At 43.6% G+C, this 19995-nt stretch overlaps 1 protein-coding gene across 1 annotated transcript in view; it reads left to right on the top strand.

Annotated features, from left to right (window-relative positions):
* ttc27 (tetratricopeptide repeat domain 27) overlaps positions 1-16749 on the top strand; it is a 101191-nt gene extending 84442 nt beyond the window's left edge. The window contains exons 17-20 of the mRNA XM_080481056.1: positions 7461-7658; positions 8703-8814; positions 16055-16155; positions 16489-16749. Of these exons, the coding sequence (XP_080337182.1) occupies positions 7461-7658; positions 8703-8814; positions 16055-16155; positions 16489-16614 (537 nt within the window). The 3' untranslated portion in view covers positions 16615-16749. The remainder of the gene's footprint in view (positions 1-7460; positions 7659-8702; positions 8815-16054; positions 16156-16488) is intronic.
* The last annotated feature ends 3246 nt before the right edge of the window (positions 16750-19995 follow it).

Below are 19995 nucleotides of genomic sequence, written 5' to 3' on the forward strand. Positions count from 1 at the left end.
CAGACCAAATTGAATGTCTTTGCCAGTAGGTATTTTTAATCAGTGCTTCTTGGTGCTGCCCTGCATGTTTGAGAAGTCTCCCCGTCCCAGCATACTCGATTCAATGGTTCGTTATCAGGCCTTCATGAAGGCTCGTTTATTTGACGTGAAGAATGTTGTGCAGCATCCCGGCTGGCTGAGTCTCCACCGTGTGAAGAGCAGTGACGGATCCTCTGAGTGCTGGTTTTCTGGAGCACTACAGGGGTGTGCCGAGGGATCAGCTCACATTTAGAGTTACATCTCTGTGGTATTGTTGTTGTTTGGGTGGAGCAACTCAAAATCAAAGGTCACATAGTGAATAAGTGTCTCTATGGAGTTCCTGTGCTCCCAGCTGGACTGAGAGGTCCACAACATACAGATCAACCTTTGAGCACTGCGTCATAAACACAGTGGAGTCTGCTCATCTCATTATTAGGGTCCGGGCACCAAGTTTAGCGTTTCTGAGGTCCTAAACATTATCAAACTTGTTGGCACACATGTCAGACCTGGGGAAAATGTTTATATTTTATGGGCATTGCACGTGTGTCTGACAAAATGGCTCCATAGCGCCCCCAACACTTTTTTACACATTTGTAACATCTACTATGGGCTGCAAGTTTCACCTACATCTAGGAAATTTCACAGGCGTATCAGGCTGCATGATAATCCACTGACACCCACACTCTAAACCCAACGGCAAGTCCATCATTTTTGACATTTGTGTGACATTTTTTAATCAGTGGCCTCCCAGGGGGTTAGTCCTAAAGTCCCGCTTTTCGTTATTACTTTTCATCAAAGATTAAACTTCTGGTTTCTTCTGGCTGGTCTTCAACCTGACAACAATCCCCTAATGTGATAAATATCCATCACAATGGAAAAATAGATTGCAATCACCACAATGCTTATTCCATGTGATCACCAAAAGAACCTGTAAATTGATGGTGACAACTGTTTGTGATGAATGATGGTGGTGGTGGTACTTCACCTTAACTCGCCTTTTGTGTAGTACACATTATACACTTCACAATAGCAGTACCTCTTATTGTATTATTGAGTTACTTCATTTAAATAATATTACCTTCATCCACTCTGCCTTCATGTGCTGATGTTCCAGCTTCAGGACTTTGTGAGAAACAGAAAAACGTGATTTGCGCTACAATTATGTGACACGCCCAGCAGGTGCAAACTTGTTAAAACACAAACTGTTTATTCTTCTCTGTGACGCTAATGAACCTTTTTCATTGTGCTTACATACGCAGAGTCATTTGCAACAACAGAAAGAAAAGCCTGTCTTAGTCACGTCACAGTAATTGCTCACCCACCAATGCATTCTAAGTGGAAAATTAACCATCGGCCTTGAATAAACAAGGCGAAACAGCCAGCGGTTGTGTTTTCAGGGTTATTAATTCTCTGCTTCCGCCCAGTAATCATTTTTACTCTTGTAGTTTGACCAATTAACTTTAAAAAGACATCTTTCAGCCCAGTGGGAATGTAACCACAACTCCCCGACACCCTGGGCTCTGAGGCTGAATACACAAACAAATCGCCATTTTTTTGTGTGTGTAACTGCAAAAGATTGTCCTTTCTATTCTCCTCCTTCTGCTTGAGCCACTTTTGTCTGCCCTGTTTTAGGCACCCAGCCTGTTCATTTATTCTGGTTGCGTTGTGGTCAGCCTCATCAATAAAGCTGGGAGATGTGCAAGCACATAAGTTGAAAAGGTCAGCAGCATTCTCAGAGGAGATCACTTAGTAATGGGATTCAGTTGAGCTCAGGTTTTTTTTTTTCCCATTTTCTCAGCACAAGGCACCATGAAGAACATCCTAAACACTCTCATTTCTGTCCTTTCTAATTAGTGGTAACGTCTCATACCATGAAACCAACTCAACTTTCACTCAAAAAAATTCATGGAACCCCGAATTACATGAATAAGACAAAGAAATCATTTTGCGTTCCTCTTGCCACAGTCTCTGATTTGCAGATACAGTCTCTATCAGATTGTGGCCCTCTATCAGAAGACGTCAAACTGCAGTTTGTGTTTATGATTTGTTACAACCAATGTTGTGAAATGAAAAGTTATGAATCTTTAGGAATTTGATCAAATGTGCCCTTTTCTGTTTCTGGGTTTACCATTAGACTGATGCAGCTTCCTTCACATCTATCTGGAGCTGTTCCCAGCTCACCTGTTACTGGTGTCTGTTTTGACGACAACGTTTGACAAAACATTTTGAAAACTGCCTCCAGAGTGCACCTTTTCGAAAACACTATTAATGCAGATGAGCTCGACATGAGCTTTTTTCTGGATCACATGCGGAGACATTTTCTTCATACAACAGATACTGAGAACGAAAGACAGATAGGTTTCAGTATATCTCCTGTTTCCGTGTGTTTAACACAAAATTAAGTTCCCATTTTCATTTGTTTTTCAAAATGTAGTAAACTTTTTGGTTCGTTTTTCAGCTCGAGTTAATAAACAATATCATTTATCCTTAAAAGAAAATCCTGAAAAGGCAAAATCAGCTAGATGTCCTTATGTCCTTGACTGACATTGGTTGTGTACACTATATGTGAAATATTATGCTTTTTCCAATGAAAAGAGTGTAGGAGCCATTTTAGTTACACCTCAGTTTAGGGTTTATTTAGTCTTGTTTATTATTTTTGACCACTGGAGGAGTATTTCACTGCAGTCTCACAAGTCACATGGGGTTCAGGCTTTAGGTTGAAGGTAATGGTGTCCACTGGTGTGAAAGGTGAGAAAAACACGGTTCTTACTGTACCCGCGGTCGCTACCGACACACAGCCACAAACGGCACTATATTAGCAGACGGAAATAAATGAATAAATGTGAATAATCTGATTTTATATTTTATGGACTTTGATTAGGAAAAGGGATGTAAACTAAAGAACGAACAATTGGAACTGGATTATTTGCTTGCTACATGTTAGGAACATCGTGCCATCCAAGCCGAGGATAAGCCTGCCCTCAACACAGAATATAAAAAGAAAAACACTATAATAATGGCATTTTTGGTCACAACACAGATTCAAACCCATGAATTTATTGCTATGAGGCAAGAGCACAACACTACACTGCCATGCGGCCCTGCTTCACAACTGATCACTCACTAGAGACTTCATTCTTTTTTGCGGGTGGTCAAATTTGCTGTAAATGTGCCTGCCAGTGTGTTCAGAGCTGTGACTACCATCAGAATCACACATTGGTCCTGATAAAGGATGAGCTGTGTTGTAACTTGAACCGATAACAAAACCGGTATTTCTGACATTTGTCACAAACCAAATCGCATTGAAATTCAGCATAATATCATTATGTCACTCATATGAAGATCCAGGGTTCCCTTTCAGTGGATTCACTCGGTACAACACATATCGTATGGAATATCACGCGCCCGCGAGGCCTGCTGAAGACGCCTCTGTTCACGCCGATGACGTATGCGAGGCTCCGCCTGCTCATGTAATCCAGCGCCATCACAGTCATAATTCAGTTCTTACGCTCTTCATCTCACTAAGAACACCTCCACAAGCCAGTTAGCTACTGCTAGTTAGCTTGCTCTCGTTTCACTACTGCGAACCAAATTAGCTTAACAGATCTTGTTGGCGTTAGCCACCGCTACTCCTGTAGCTCAGTGACTGCGCTAACTCGGACCACGGTGGGCCTTGTGTCTCGTCATGAGCACCAGCAAAGTGGGGAAGAAGCCTTTTGTGTGCCCCTGTCCTCTGGGGTGCAGCTTCACCCTCCATAAGGACCAACACGAGGCTTGTCTCGTCTGCCTGGGCATCGTCGACACCCGGACTCCATGAGTCTACAGATGGTTTTACAGCTGACAGACATGAGGGCGTCCATGGTCGCCATGGTGTCACCCAGGCTGTTAAAAGCCTTCCAGTGATGGACTCGTTCTCACCGGCTGTGCCCTGCTCGTCGCCTTCAAAGGAAGCTGACAATAACCCCGTCCTGCTTACAAGCTCTCCGGCCGTGGAGGGAACCCGGTCTGCTGCGGCAGGGTTCCCTGATCGGCAGGGTGTCTTCTTCGCAAAGTGGTGTCCACAGATGCCTCTCTGAAGGGCTGGGGAGCTCTGTGCGACGGGGCGATGGAGAGAGGAGGCTGGTCGTCAGCTCGTGTGAACAAAGCCAAAGTCATCTAAAGACTTGAGTTATCCACCATATGGTGGAGACCGTTTAATAATGCAACTACTCTGACTAGAAGTAGACCTGCCAGGTTGACTCCAGCATCTCAACGCAGGCTGCTCTGTCGGGTAAACAGAAGCCCAAAGCAGGAGCTGAAGGCTCAGTCTACACAGCATTGCAGAGTCATGGTGTCTCCGGCAGCACGGTACAGATGACGCTGCTCAAGGATCGTTTGGAAAATGTTTTGTAGACTCATGAAACCAAGGTGGAATTAAATGAAGGTAAATTGTGCAGCACTATGGACGGTTGGAAAGGGCCAACACTGAGACGTTACTATCAACAGGTACGGTGGAGGGAGCATCATAACCTGGGTTTGGTTTGCTGCCCTCATGGAGGTAAAATAAATGCAGTTGTTTTCAGCTTCTCTGCCTCTGGGACCCAACATCAACCTTAATGATGAACCCAAATCACAGGTTTCACTTGTCAATGTCAATGTAAAAAAAAAAAAGAAATGAATGACAGAAGGATACCAAATAAAAACCATTTCAACCAAACCAACTTCACGCTTTTTGAAAAGAATCAAAATGGTTTGAAATTTGGAATAAGATGGATCAACTGAGATGTAGTTATAAAATGTATTTCTTCCAGTTTTGATGGCTTAATATTGGCCTGTCACGCTCACTGAAGCACATTTGATGGAAGTTTCAATGGTCAAATTCTATGTGACATTAAAGTAGTGAATTATGAAGTACCATTTATTACTAAAAGAAATGGCAATCAGAGTTGGGCGATGTTACCATTAAACCATCCTCACATGTTCCCGGGTGGACGTTATTACCGCCACTAATTAAAAATGTCTTTAGGTCCAATTAGGTTTCAATGTCACTGGTGATTGAGTTGCTGGTTTTGTCCCAACTCGCTTTCGCCTCCTCTTGATAGTTTGAACATAATTTCCAGGCTCTTTTGTCATTCTCATTAATATTGAAGAATCTGCTGACGTGGACATCGCTTGTCCTTTGTCTATCTGCTGCAGACTTTGCCGATGCACAACGTCAAGTAATAATCTCATCAATATGAGTACTCAATACTGCAGTATCGGACCAGATACCGGTATCAGAATCGGTGTAGGGCTTCTTTTTCCTATTCTAACGTCTCTATTTTCACTCCCTTCCATCTTATGCCTTTGAATATTAGCAGGTATAGTTTGTGGTGAGAATTAAGCTTCCTGTCACCATGTCATCAGCTCACCGTCACATTTTTAGAAGCTGAAGGTTTTGCATCTTATTTGGTTTCATGTGTGGGCTCTCTGTGTTTTGATTTGGGTATGTGGGAGCGGGCTGAGGGTGAGTGGGGGTCATCAGGAATTCCTCTCTGCTGGAATGGCAGAAGCTTGGTGACAGAAGGGCTTTGGTGTCTCTGAAATTTCAAAGGAGTTGAGGGTCACGTGGCTCCGCTTTGTGCCTCGCAGGATTGAACTGGAGAATCGCAATAAGCTTGCAACCCTACACAAATATTCACTCCAACAGGGTGGGGGGGTGTGCGCGTGTGTAGAGCTGCCCTGCCATCTCGTCTCTCAAGTTATTTTCTGGAAAGTCTTCCACACTTCATTTCACTAGATCCAGCAGGATTCTGAATAAAGTCTCTATTCAGCTCCTCCCCTGATATACCGATATCAGAGAAGCACAACCTCTAAAAACTTGAAAAAGGAAGACATTTTTATGGTTTTGATACATCTGAACATGAAATGTCACTCCAAATGGCTCCATATTCCCCAAATGATAAGATCAGACGTTTGTGTTGGTTTACTTATCTTGTTAGTCTGTCGACTCTCCTCTGGTTCTAATAGTTTCACTTGATGTTCGTCTGCTGCAACAAGACAGGGACTTGTGTGTCTGCTGGTTTTGGTGAACAAAAAGACTTAACATCCTGGAGAGACCTCAACAATCCAATTACCTTTCCGTCAGGATGAATAGAAACTTTAAAATGATTCGTGTAGCAATCGCAACTTCCGGAAATATTCAAGGAGCTCAGGTTTATTAATGAGGTTTATTTTGTTCAGCGGCACGATTTGAAAAACACAATAAAGCTCTTAAGAAATTCATTGTTGATGCATCAGTTCATTGTTTGCCTTCCGAATAAGATTCTTTGTCACATGGGTTATTTAAAATCCAGTTCTTTCACATTTATCACCTCAACTGCTTTGTTCGGGGTGCCACAAGGCGCTGTCACTGTCCCTCTTCTGTTTGCAGTTTACGTGATGCACCTTGGCCAATCCAAATGATTTGTTATGCTGACGATGACGTGCTGGACACATTTACAATCACTCGTATTGAAATAGCTTTTTGTGACATTCTAATCAAACACTTCAAAGATCTCTTAACTTGACTCACAATAAAAGTGTAGTCTTTTTTTAAACCACACTACATTCCATCTTGGATTTTGCAAATGTTATGTATTCTTTAGGATTATTTGTGTTGAGCTCAGTCATAATACTTCTGCTTACCTCCCTCACTCAGACTCATTGAAAGAAAATAGATCTTTATTATTTCCAAAATGTTTAGTGGAAGTATATCACCACCTGAAACAGTTTGGAAAGCTGGATTCATCTCTGTTGAGATACGTTATCTGGTTCAGTTGTTTATAGCTGTGCCAACACTGGAAACACAGATGAACCTCACTTCCTCTCACACTGACTGCTATGTAAAGAACTGAAAAGGGTGGAGGGATATGCTGCCACCTCGCAGAAGAGGAGGGGGAAACCCTTAGTTTTATAATAGAAGTCGTTCAAGAAGCTGGTTTACTTTTTTAGTCCCAAAACGTGAAAAACAATTCTTCAGTTATAAAAACAGAACTTCACATTCATATACAGTACTGTCAGAGAAATGCATGTGCAGTAGGTTTATATTTGGATAAACAGTAATGAAAGAAACTCTTGCAGAGACAGGGACAGGTATCTCCATGTGAGGAAGTCATTTCAGTTTTTATAGACTTTAACAGATACAGTTGGCTCTTTGAGGGAAACGATCACGTGGCTCCTGATGCAACACCTCATGACACTCTGTATGTTGTTGATTGTTACATTTTGATTGCAGGAAAGGCTGCTTGTTTCATCATATCTCTCATAAACAGAATTTGCATCAGAACAGGATCTACTGCCATTGTTTTAAAAACAGCAAATGTGGATTATGAAGCTTGAAAGTCCTGGGCATGATGTAGAATTCAATGATAAAAGGCTGGATGAACTCATTTCTACGTATGATGTCCGACCGTATTGATGTTCTTTCTGTGTCTTCATCACAGATCCTTCAGATCCTGGTCCGGGCGGTTGTTGGGAATCTGTCCGACAGCCACGGACAGGAGGCCGGGGTCCTGCAGTCCAACCTGAAGGAGCTCCTGGGACGAGTCAGTTCCCGCCATAGCAGCGACGCAGAGGTATGGTGGCAATACGGCCAGCTGTACGGTGGCGGCCACGGCTCAAACCAGGACGACAACGAAAAGGTTGGTGCTTCGCACGCAAACATCAGGTTTCTGTCCCTCACCCAGCAGTTCCTCTGTGACGGAGGCGTCACAATCAAGTGTTCACTGTGATGTGAAAGTTCCCAGCAAAGTTTCCCACAGAAAGGTAAACTGGTTTAGTTTTCCTGGTCAAAGGTCACGATTCCTTTGACCTTGTGTCTTCGTGCGTCTCAGGAGTACTTGTACTTCAGCCCCGCACACATTTCAAGTGAAAAGGCATCAGTTTTGTTTACGAAAAGTTTCGCATTTATACAAGAAAATGTAGTTTTCTTTTTAGGCCACTTGTTGGTGCTGGTGGTTGTTTTTGAAATGAAACCACACACATGCGGGCAGAGAACAATAATTCAATTCAACTTTGTTTATATAGCGCGAAATACAACACAGTGAAAACAGCACAAAACCCAACAATTCCACATGAGCAGGCAAAAGAGACTTTGACCGAACCAGGCTCAGGGGTGGAGACTTTCTGCTATTCTGGCTGGGGTGAGGGGTGGAAGGAGAGAAAAGATGACAGACCAACAAGACAGGGATCCACTCGCTTGAGTAGAAAATGGTTCAGGGTGGCCTGGCTTTTCTTCTACCCTAATTTAGTACTGTGGTAGACGTGTGTTTGCAATGCACTGCCCCTCTGCAGTTTGGGAGCCAAGGCCCCATGGAGTATAATTGCGTTGTCTTGTGTGGATTCCGTGCAGAAAGCAAAATCCAGCCGTTTAATCACATGACCATCCAAACAACAAAAATGCGAGTTAGAGTCCAGGAAATACAGTAAGCTGAGTAAAACGAGTGTTGTGCAACTGTCGGGAGGTTGAAGGTTCGAGTCCCCTTCTCCAGCTGTCCACATGTCGAAGTGTCCTTGAACTGAACCCCAAATCGCTCCCAATGGATTGATTGATCACCTTGCATGGCAGCTGCACCCATTGGTGTGTGAATACGTGTGTGAATGTGATTAACAGTGTAAAGCTCAAGTATGTGAAAAGTACGATAAAAGTGAAATCCATTTACCATTTGTGTGCTGGTGTTTGGCAGGCACTGCATTTCCTGTCCAAGGCCCATCGCTGTGAGGTGCAGGCCGCTGGCTGGGACAAAGAGCCGGCACTTTTTAAGGACGTGATCCAGAGAGCGCTTCACCTGGGGGAAGGTAAGAGAACCCACCAGGTTTGTCTTGTGACACAAAGGAGGTGCGATAACAAACGGAATAGACTTCTGATTAAGAATCGTCGATGGATTTTTCGCAGCAGATATACTTTAAGACAGCCCAGCCAATAAACATTTAAAAAGTGCCAGATGTGTAAGTGTGCACCTGACGGCTTTGACTCATGGTGGGTCAGGTCGTAAAGGAGTGAAGCAGTCAAACATTCCTCGACCATATAACCTACAGTAGCATTAGTAACATTAGCAATAACCATTAAAATGTATCACCCGGTTTCATAAAATTCATACAGAATACTAAAATCTTATGCTGATACATTAGACAACAATGCAATGGACAGTTTAAATTTACTAATGCCGACACAGCTGGTTTTCCATAATGGGCTTTTTCAGGTTTTAGGAAAAGGTGTTCCAATCTGCAGACAACTTCAAACTGTCTGGAAGTGGATTCCAGAGTTTGATAGATTTATATTTAGATGTTTGTGCAACTTGGAGGATCTTTTGGGAATGGTTCAGTTTCTCTAAGTCGTGGAGCGAAATGTTCTGGCTGTTTGTTCTCAGTAAAGCCATAAAGGCCCCTTCATACTCCCTTTTTGAAGCCATAAGAAGAAAAGTGATGTCAGCCAGAAAAAAAAAGCTTTTTCAGCTGGACTGTTCATACTGAGATAAGAATCTGCCGAACTTGCAGGCCACGCCCCCTCACAGCAGGCCACACGTCTGTGAAGCGGCGTTTTAACTTTTCAACTGCAGTTTATTTCTGGCCTCCAGTGCTTTCAGAAATACATTTCTCTGAACTGTTTCTGTAGTAAAAGAGAGTTTCTGTCTGAGTGCGATGTTGGTCCTGTTTTAACTACAGGAGCTGACAGCTGTTCGTGATGCGTTCAGGTGCATCACGTAAGCCTGCACTCCGACATTTTAACGAGCGGCGGGGCTCATACAGTAGCGAGGTTACAAACTAAATATGATTAAAATATGACTGATAGTCATGAGCGAGCTGGAACACGCAGTTTCGGCAGTGCAGCACCTACATAGTTTGGCCAGGATGGTTGGAACAGCCGAAACAAACTTCTTCGGCCAGAAAGAGCTGGACGGAGGAAATTATGTCATTTTGTTTGGCAGGACCCCGCACTGCTGATCTTTCTTCTTGTTCTTATGGAGGATGAATTGGCCTTAAGACCTGTAGTGATGAAGTAACGCCACTACAGAAATACACCAAAAAACAGGGAGTTAGTAGATAGACATGGAAGTGAAAACACACATTGGTGAGCTTGTGGTGTTTGTCCTTCTCAGTTTCTTCTTGTTGCAGCGATGGAGGATCAGTCATCTCAAGCTCAGTAACTTCTGTTCTCATCTTCAACTACATCCTGCTCCTATCATATCATTTTCAAATCCCTTTGCAACTTGTTTTATTTGCACCTTATACATCATGACAAGCTTTTTTTTAATGTAGTTAAATTAAATATTTGTTTTAAATTTTTTAAGGATCATTTTGTTTGACCATCTTTTAAAGATGCAGTCTTCTACCTGTACTTCCTTCAGAGGAATACATGAGTTTTTCTGGTTACCCTGGGAATGTAATGCCTCCGTTCATTTGCATTTCCTCTGATTTTGGCTCAGTACCTCTGAAGAGAGTTCCTGTCTCCGTGAGGCTGTGATTACATCCATCAAAGCAATCAGCTATAAAACGCATCCAGTTTTAGTCGAACCTGATCCAGCGCTCACTGCAGCTGTCAGGCATCATCCCGCAGCACAAACATCACTGGTGAACTACATACAGCTGGACACACCATCTTAACTGAAAGGTTTGTGGTGTCAAACTGCTGCTTTGAGGGTCTGACCACCTAAACTAGACTAACTTGGTGTGAAACTGCCACACAAAGCCAACTTTAAAAAAACTGTTCATGCCGCAGAAAAAATTGTTTTACTTAACCAACTTTGAATCATCAAATATGAGGTTTTGAACTACTGAGACTCTCTTCTTTGGACCCTCTTAGATCTGTGATTTCCTGAAACGTCACTGGTGGACACACCAACTCTTCCCAACATCCAGAAGCATTCAAACAAAAAGCCTCAGGAACTTTCCTCAGTTTGTCTCTGTTCTGGTTTCTGTTGACATTTCTAAATCAAATGTCAATGTCTGATATCGGCTCTTTGTTAAGTCAGATGTTAAAGCCTTTATTTACTGCTGCTTTAACAAGAACTGTGGTTGAATCCAGAGTTTAGTAGCTGGAACTTTACGTCCGTCTTCCAGCAGACAAGAAGTGTCCATATTGTTTCTCTGATTTCTCAGAGGGATCAAACTGTGAACTGCAGTTCCATTGTGAAAAATTCAGATGTGTTTTTATGAGTTTTAGATTGAATGAGGTGATTTTACTACCGTCTATTGCCTGTGGTGCAGTTAACTGGTGACTCAACCTTTAATTTTAACTGGTCGTCCTCGTACCGGTTCCCCAGTGGTCAGAGATCTCTGTCTGAGAACATCTGGATCACAGAGCATTCCCTGAAGTCTAAAGATACATGGACTGAAATATGATTCTTTGAATACAGTAAGTAGATCTGTGGGTTTTTTTAGCATTGGCTGGAGCCTTTTATTTGTATTTTATTGTCAATTGTATATCTGATTGTTCCTTTTGTATTATTACGATCTTTTCAGAACACCTTGAAGGGATGTGTTGAGTTTGTTGTTCAATGGTCAAGATCATTTGAACTTCAGTCATTCTTTTTAAAATCCTATTTCCTGAATGCATTAAGTAACTCAAAGTTGGTTTCAAGTCTCACAATACTCCAGTCTCAAAATCCCTGGTGAATTCAGTTGATATCCCAAACTGAAATGTTTCATTTGCAAAATGCTTTGTATTGAGTTTGCTTGTGAGGTCAGATGGTGTGGGATGAGAAGGTTTGGTGTTTGTCCCGGGTGGAGGTCAGCACTCTGCAGGCCAGTCAAGTTCTTCAACACCAAACTGGCTCTTCCGGGTCTTGGTGGACCTGCCTTGTGCACTGATGCACAGTCATGTTGGGACAGGAAGCGGTCGTCTCCAAACTGTCCCCCACGAAGTTGGAAAAGCATGAAATTGTAAGCTGAAGCTTTGAGATCATGAGAACATGAGATTGATAGCAAATAGGACCTTTAGTTTGAATGACCATTTCTCTTGGTGTAAATTGGATTTTATGTTTCTATATTTTCTTTGTACATGCTACTCCTCTGGTCCATTTTTAAGAAACATAATGCCTCTTTTCACTGTTTTGCTGATGATGTCCACCGACAGACAGAGAGAGAGAGAAAGAAATGCACAATCACAGGGTTTTTCTCTGTTGATAAAGTATTTTATCGGTTATTTGCTGATTGTGATTCTGAGGAGGAACATTTCTCAGCCACGGAGTCCAGCAGGGCGGCTTTACGTGATGCACCTGAACGCATCACTCACGTCCGTCAGCTGGTGGAGTTCACCAAGAACAGAAATATCACTTTTAGGGCAACTTTTGGAGAAACAACATGCATCTACATGCAGAAGTAGAATCTGATGGCATGAAGCCCGTTAACCCTTAAAAATCCATAAATTAGCTGCGTCATTGTATAAACCGCAGGGTTCAAAGTGTGTGGAAAAAGTATGGTATGTACTCGCCAGCTTTTAATACTAATTGAGTGCGGACAATGTAATATTGTGGCTTTGTTTTTACCCACTGGTTGATTTATTATTTTTAACTGTGAAACATTTTGATCAACCTTGCTTGTTGTTTTAAATGTGCAAATATACAAATAAAGTTGGATTGGATTCATTTCTGAGCTCTGACAATCAAACGATGACAGAATAGTGCTCCTTCATTAATGTCAAGCTTTGTTTTTCTGAGAGGCAGATACTGAGAAACCCGCTGGAGCTCGGTCTGACCTACGGCTGACTGCATGGTTGGTTTTTCAGCTCCAGATTATGTCAAACAAACAGTCCTGAGGATTCCATTGGATCCATCTGAACAAGTCTGAAGTTTTTCCAGGGTCTCGTTCAAAGTCGTCACTGAAACCCACAGAGCATTTGAGAAAGACGCCCAGCGATGGAAATGCTTTCTGTGGTGGAGAATATCTGAATCAGTTGCTAATGCTAACTGATCCAGATATCTTAGCCTGCAGACGTCGCTCCGTTATGGGTTAGTGAGTGAATCTACCACTCAGTGAAGAGTGAAGATGATGATTAGTTCTTCATTCAGCACCAGTCGACCTTTCATACAGACTGCCACATCCCGGACCTGATTAGATATTCTCAGGACAGATCTTCTCGATTCACTGGGAGATAACTGAGAGATTCTGAATCAACAAGACAAAACGTCGCCCCACTTGAGTTCCAGATTTAGACCTTTGAGGTCTTTCAGAATCATCTTTTAAAACTTTTGGAGCAAAATAAAGACCTAGTTTCTGTTCAAATGCAGTGGAAAACCACAAGAAAGAATAAGAGTTTCTGACCAGTGAGGTAATGAGTTTGTATGTAGGAATGGCTCCATATAAAAACCTCCACCCTGGAATAGACCTTTCCCTTCGCCCCCGGTCCCAGCGCTGGGTGGATGCTACACCCGCAGAGATGACAAGATGCTGAAAGAGCCAAGGACAGATAAAGCTGTGCAGGAGGGAGCTGCTTTCATAAATCACCACAGGTTGACCTTTGCAGTCAGTCGGCAGCGCTGCAGGACGGAGGCCGGATACAGCCGCCTTTCCTCTCGTGTGTCAGACGGGACCAGTTAGCTGAGCGCTTAAACTCCTGGAGGATTCTGCTGGTTTATGAAGGCAATACAAATTTGATGGACTTCAAACTGATCTGCTAATATTTCATGATCTTTGGTATTTTTTCTTGAGCAAGAATACTCCAGCTGAACTTACAATACTACTAAACGACTTCATTCAAAGATGAGTTCATGATCAATTCTAACAAGTCAGTGAGAAACCTCCATGAATGTTTCAGTAAAGGGTGGACGCCTAAGGTACAGTAGATGGCAGGATGAAGTCTGGAGGGGACGACAGTCAGTTAGCCTTAATTAGTAGTAAAAGGAAGTAATGCCTTCGATAATCCATTTGAGGTGAGAGGAGTCTTCCTAAAGCAGGCTTTCGTCTTTTGCATCAATCTCCCAGCTTCTGGTCAGAGTGTGACCGACCGCGGAGACGGTGGCAGGTCGGGAGTTTCACTGTCGACGAGAGCTGGTCGGTTCCTCTACCACCATTCTACTCTCCGTACTGAATCAAGAGTCACGAGTCCTCGGATCCGGATCCTTTGAGTCCCCTGATTGCTGCTGGGTACACAAAGTATGAAAGTATTCTGCTCCTCCGTGGTTCTGTTCTCAGATGATGAAAGGTTTTCTAAAGTCTTGTGACGTCTGAGAGCTCGTTATTCATTCTGGTTTATTCTAACAATGTTAAAGAACCAGTTTGAAATCAATCCTTCACCTGAAACAGGTTAGCACAAAGTCTGCTAGCTTAATGCTAAAGTGTAACAGGAAATTCCATATATGGGCTAACAGAAATTAGCATTACGATTTATAACATTTTAAAATGGCTACAAAATAAACCAACTCATCTCACTGCAGGAAGAATATACAAGTAAACCTTTGGGAAAAGATCAATGAACAGTTGGATGAAGCACATTGACAGCTGGGAAACGTGGCTACGACAAACAGCTGTGGGTTCACTGACTGCAGGGAGGAGGAAATGACTGATTCCCCTGTATTGTGTTTACCACCAATACAACTGTCAAGCTCATGGTACCAACGGCACTCTCTGAATCAAATCTGTTGCTATGGAAATCTGATGCATTGCAGTGGGTACAGTCATCTTTTTCTGTTTGAGCGTCTTGTCTACACGACGACATGACGAGTCCACCTTAGTGCAGCTGCTCTGGTTTGACTGACAGCAGTAATGACAGGATTCCCTGTGTCTTGGTGAAGGTAAATGGAAATAGACTTTTCAACGTGTGAGCAGCCACATCATCACATTCACGCCCAATAGATGCTGCTGCCGCCACGAAAGGCGCCGTCTTTCAGTGTCTTGCACTGAATGAAGGACACTTCAGCATGTGGGCAGGTGGAGGTGGGAATTGAACCCGTAACATTCAGATTGGGTGACGACCGCTCTAGAACCGAGCCGTGCTGTTGACATGACAGTCACAGCTTCCGAGCAAGTTTCATGTGGCGGCAGGACTATCGTCCAACCACCGCTACACACTGAGCTCCATGAGAAACACCACCATCATGTCTAAAACCAAAAAACCTCCATAAAGTCAGCATGTATCTATAATTTCATGCTGCATAGATCCTTCCCATTTTGAATTTGTTTCACCCAAAGGTCAAAGGTGAATTTCTAGGTAGGTAGGTACATTTTTGTGCAGCAGGAGAGGGCGTCTGGTAGTACATACAGATACCTTTAAAAACGCAGGGCAGGAAAGAACAGTAGGGACACAGACATAGATGGACACTCACAGGCTCACTGACAGGTTAAAGAGTGAATAAATAATTAGAAGAACCACTGAAATACCACCAGAACAACTGGTTGAAAACATGATAAAGAAGGGGCAATAAATTAGGCGGAGCTCCTTTCAATAACAAGACCCACGAGTAGTGGGTGAAGTGCATTTAAGACTCATTTAGAAGAGAAATGGCAGCAGAGCCAAAGCTGCTCCTGTAGCAGGTCGGCTTAAGTTTTGGGACTTTGAATCTGCGTCCAGATGGCAGGAGCTGGAACTCTGGCTGGCCAGTCGCTGTAGCTGCTGTTGTACAGCGACTGTAAGCTCAGCTGTGACTCCCTATCAGCCAACGAGTCCGTTTTATTAACTGACTGAGAGAGTTCCTCGCTTCGAGGAGACGGTTTCCAAACCCAGCCACCAGTGAAAACGATCAAACAGGCGCGATAAAAAAGCCTCATCAGGGTTTTGTCCACATTGGAACTGGACAACTTCTGCAGACAAAACAAACAGTGTTCCTTCTGGTTCACTGCCTCACAGTTTTCTTTGAAGTTTCACTTTGAGTCAATAATATTTCCAAGATATATTTGGGATTGTACTCGCTGGGTAGTTTGTCCCTTTGGGCTCAGGTGGATTTGTGTTTTTCCTGAAGTCATCGTCCATGTCATTCAAAGGTCAAGCAGAAGACCAAGAACCAGGATGGTACACTGAGCCAAGTTCTCCATGTGTGCTCCAACTAGAACTTTGTTTGTTGGTTTGCTTTCATTTCCTTCTTTCTTTCTGTCTTCCTCTCAGTGGCGATCAGCTGCAGTGAGAAGAAAAGCAACGTGACAGAGGCTCTGCAGATGCTCTCGTCCAGCCGCCTCAGCCTCAGGAGTCTGGCTTCCAAAGCCAAGGTAAAGTCCAGCGGTTCCACGGTTCTTCATGACGTGTGTGTGTGACGGTCACTGGCTACTTCCTCTTGAGTTTTGTTGCATCGCTGGATTGAGGGCAGATCTACTCCGACAGGAACAAATATACTGTTTCGCCTTTATGAACTAAAGAAATGTAGATTATAGCATCGGTGAGATCATGACCATGTCTTCATACAAATGCTTCTTCTTTAACATCAGCAAAACTTTCTCCTTCATCTTAAACCTGAGCAATCACCCCTCACCTGCTGAGAGAAATGACTGATCCCTCGGTTCTTTACATCACTGCCTCATTATCGCTGCTCCCTTGTGTTCCAGCAAATGCACACTGACGTGGCCACGGGGCAGATCAACGGCGAGCTGCAGGACGGCGTCGACGCTCTGGAGCGACTCATCGCCCAGATTCAGGAGCTGAGCACCAAGCGCCGGGGCCAATCACAGTGATCGCTCCCCTAGACACGCCCCCTGTCCCTCCCAGAGTTTGAACTCTGACGTGGACGTTCGTCCACGTCAGAGACTCGTGACTCACTGCAACTGATGGTTTTCTACTTGTCTTTCCATAAAGGAATTTAAACCCTGACTGGACCTCTGTCATGTTCACTCTACAACACATCAACACATGAACACGCACACATTCACCTCATCCAATCCTTTCCAACATCGTATCACAACACCTGTGTCAGACCACTTTGAACCCGGCTCTAAGCCCGGCTCTATTCCAGAGTCCAGCAGTTTGACACACATCTCCTCCACTTTCTGTGCTGCCAACCTGGAAACACTGTTAAACACAGAAGGCTACGCTCTGATGCTTTGAGAGATCATTTCCTTGCACACGCACACACACAGACACACACACCCTCCCTCCCTCCCTCCCTTCCTGTTTTCTTACAGGGAGGATCCAACCATCTTCCTCAGCTGCAGGAAAACGACCTTGACGCTGCTCAGGCGTTTTATCTCCCTTGTTGTTCCTCCATAATGGAGCTGGTGTTTTATTTGGCCGTTTTATCAGGTTTTGTCTCCCGAGCCTCTGCCTCTGCTTCCAAAGTAAAAGTCTATCAGCGCCCGCTGATAAGGGTGGAAGGGACTTGTTAGAAGATAAGAATACATGAAGCTATTTATGAAAGAGCTGTTCATGGATGATATGGCTCTTATCCGGCGACGGCCGCAATGCTGTGACATTGAGTAACATGCAGCTCCTCCATGTTTCATTCATACTTGCAGGTAATGGTTTGAATTTCTCCCTCTGCTCAGCCATCACACTCCGGTTAGGGAGCATTAAGTCCACTCAGCAGCCATGGAGGAAAAATAGCAGCAAATAATGAGGCGTTCCAGGCTGTGGGTGATTCATTCATCAGCACATTATATATAGAATTCAAATCTACATTATATATGTTATGTTGCTGACTCGGAGCACTGATGACTAGCCTCGTTTTCCCAGAATTCCTAGTAATCCTCAGCAGGGACTAAACTGTCAGGTCACTCAGAAGACTTCCTGTTGGACTGACGAAGGTTCAACAAGTCAAATGTTTCTTTAACAAGAGTCTTTTCTTCGCAAAACCAGGCTTGTTTTGTCTCTCTAATGGTTTCCTTTTTTGGTTTTAAGTTATATTCATACAATAAGTGTGCAACAGTAAGAATAATTTAAGGTACCTGGAAATCATCAAAAATTGTAGACGACCTTGTGAAAACCAGTAATGTTTTAATTGTTGCCTTTCTCAGTGTGATACAGCCCATAACGTGATTCTTTGCCGATGATGTAATGACTTATTGGACTCAAGTAGCATTCAACATGTGATAATACGTAAACAGGGCTGCATTGTTGCATCGAGGATACAAACAGACGTTCTCTCAATCATGGTTGATTTAAATCAGATTTCAACAAGTTAACATAGATTCACACCAAAGACTTTCGCTGTTTACAAGTCGATACTGCAATCCTGTGCCATCCCTCTGGAAGTCAACGACTTGCCAAGTTAACCACAGAACTCTGAATTGAAAAAGAAGGTAAGAGGTGAACCTTTCTGTTCTTCCATGGCAGAAGACCCAGGACACAAGCTGAAGTAATGTATTAAAACACATCAGTGAGCACGGAGCGTGCACATCCTCACCCGGTGCAAAGAAGCAATTCCTATTCTAATCTTCTGTTCCTTCCTAAAAATGGCACCTCAAAAGTGAACTTGAGAAAATGGTAAACATGAAGTGTGGTGGAAGTTTTATTGCTCCTTAAAGCCCAGGACCGTTTATCATGCTGACAAATATCAGTTCCCAAATGTTGAGATGTTCTTCAATCAATCAGCATTTACTCTCCTGAACCCAACAGAGGCTGTTGGTTTCACTCCCGAGCCTTTTACACCCTGAATAATCTCTCATTTGTGTGTATTCAAAAAATATTTGATGTCATAGTTTTTCTTCCACACGTCCACTTTCAGTTCTAAATGAGTGATGATGAGCAGATTCTCAATCTGAATGCAGCAACCAGGAGGGACAGCAGGGGAAGTAAGATAAGATAAAGCTTTATTTATCTCAGCAGCAGTACACAAAACCGTGCAAATACAAAAACACACATGTTGTGAATTAGTGCAAATAAATAAGTATTTCTCAATGTGATTATCTTTTGATATATTTGAGGGGAAATTGCAGATTGTTATCTGATTGTAGAGTCTCACAGGAGAAAGTAGGTGAAGAGCTCCATCCTCTTACAGTCCCCTGCTGAAAGCTCAGTCGTCCTTCTCCTCCGCCCAAAACCTCCACCGCATCCAGACTGCAGCCCAGGACACTTTGTTCAGACTCTCCCTCCCAGCAGCCGGGATGCTGCTGCTCCAGTAAACCAGTCCAAAATGTCTGAGGCCAGCACCCAGTCGTAGAACATCCCAAGGAGGCTTTCCTGCACACTGAATTACCTCGGTGTGTTTTCACCGTCAGAAGCACATATTGACCACAGCAGTGAAGTGGTGATGAAAAAACGAGGAAAACAAGGTTCCCTCCACAGGAAACTCCCAGTTCTTCCGTGTGTGTGCAGCACTGTTCTTCACACGAGGATGACAGGTGAAGATGTTTTGAAAAGCCGAGTCCTGAGACGGGGTGGGTTGGAATAAGTTCCTGCGCCGCAGTCAGCTGGTCACACTCACTCACCCCCCGCCGGTCCGCCTGTTCTCTGCTGTCAGCTCACAGGAAGCAGGTCTGGACTGATCTCTTCCACCACACACTCTCACACTGCAGCGGGTTCCTTTCATTCCCTCGCCTTGTCTTTTGTTGGTTGCTTGCAGACAGTTTTTCCTCCCCGTCAACACTGCAGTATTACAGAGCAAGTACACAGTTTTAGGTCACGTGTACACGACAACGGTTTCAAGTGAATTGACAATACTTCTCTTGTGTTTTGGGTGTTAGTTTCCAAATAGTCCCATTTATACGACAACAGTGCTCCGAGCCTCTGAAAACTCAACTTTTTAAAAACTGCTCTCAGGATTGAACTTTTCCAAAAGGCTCCAACTCCCTCGTCATGTAAACGAGCAAAAACAGAACTTTCTTGGAACTTTCGGGCTCTGTCTCTGTAGACGGAGGAAAGCTGCCATCGCTCATGTGCACCGCCTTCGTAGTAACTCGTTCTTCTGCACATGCTCAGTAGCTGTACAATAAGAACACGGTTTCCTCCAGAGTGTCAGACCATATTCTCCTGGTAGTTTTAGAGTTTAATACAAAACATGAAATGACTAATAACTAGGGTTGCCACCTTTCAGAAAAAAAAATAAGGGACGCCCCTGGGCCATGGCCCCCACGGGCCCGTCCCCTGTGGGGTGCGGCACCCATAGAACTGGTGTATCTAAT

Source organism: Lipophrys pholis (assembly GCF_963383615.2).
Source record: "Lipophrys pholis genome assembly, chromosome: 15".
Taxonomy (NCBI): domain Eukaryota; kingdom Metazoa; phylum Chordata; class Actinopteri; order Blenniiformes; family Blenniidae; genus Lipophrys; species Lipophrys pholis.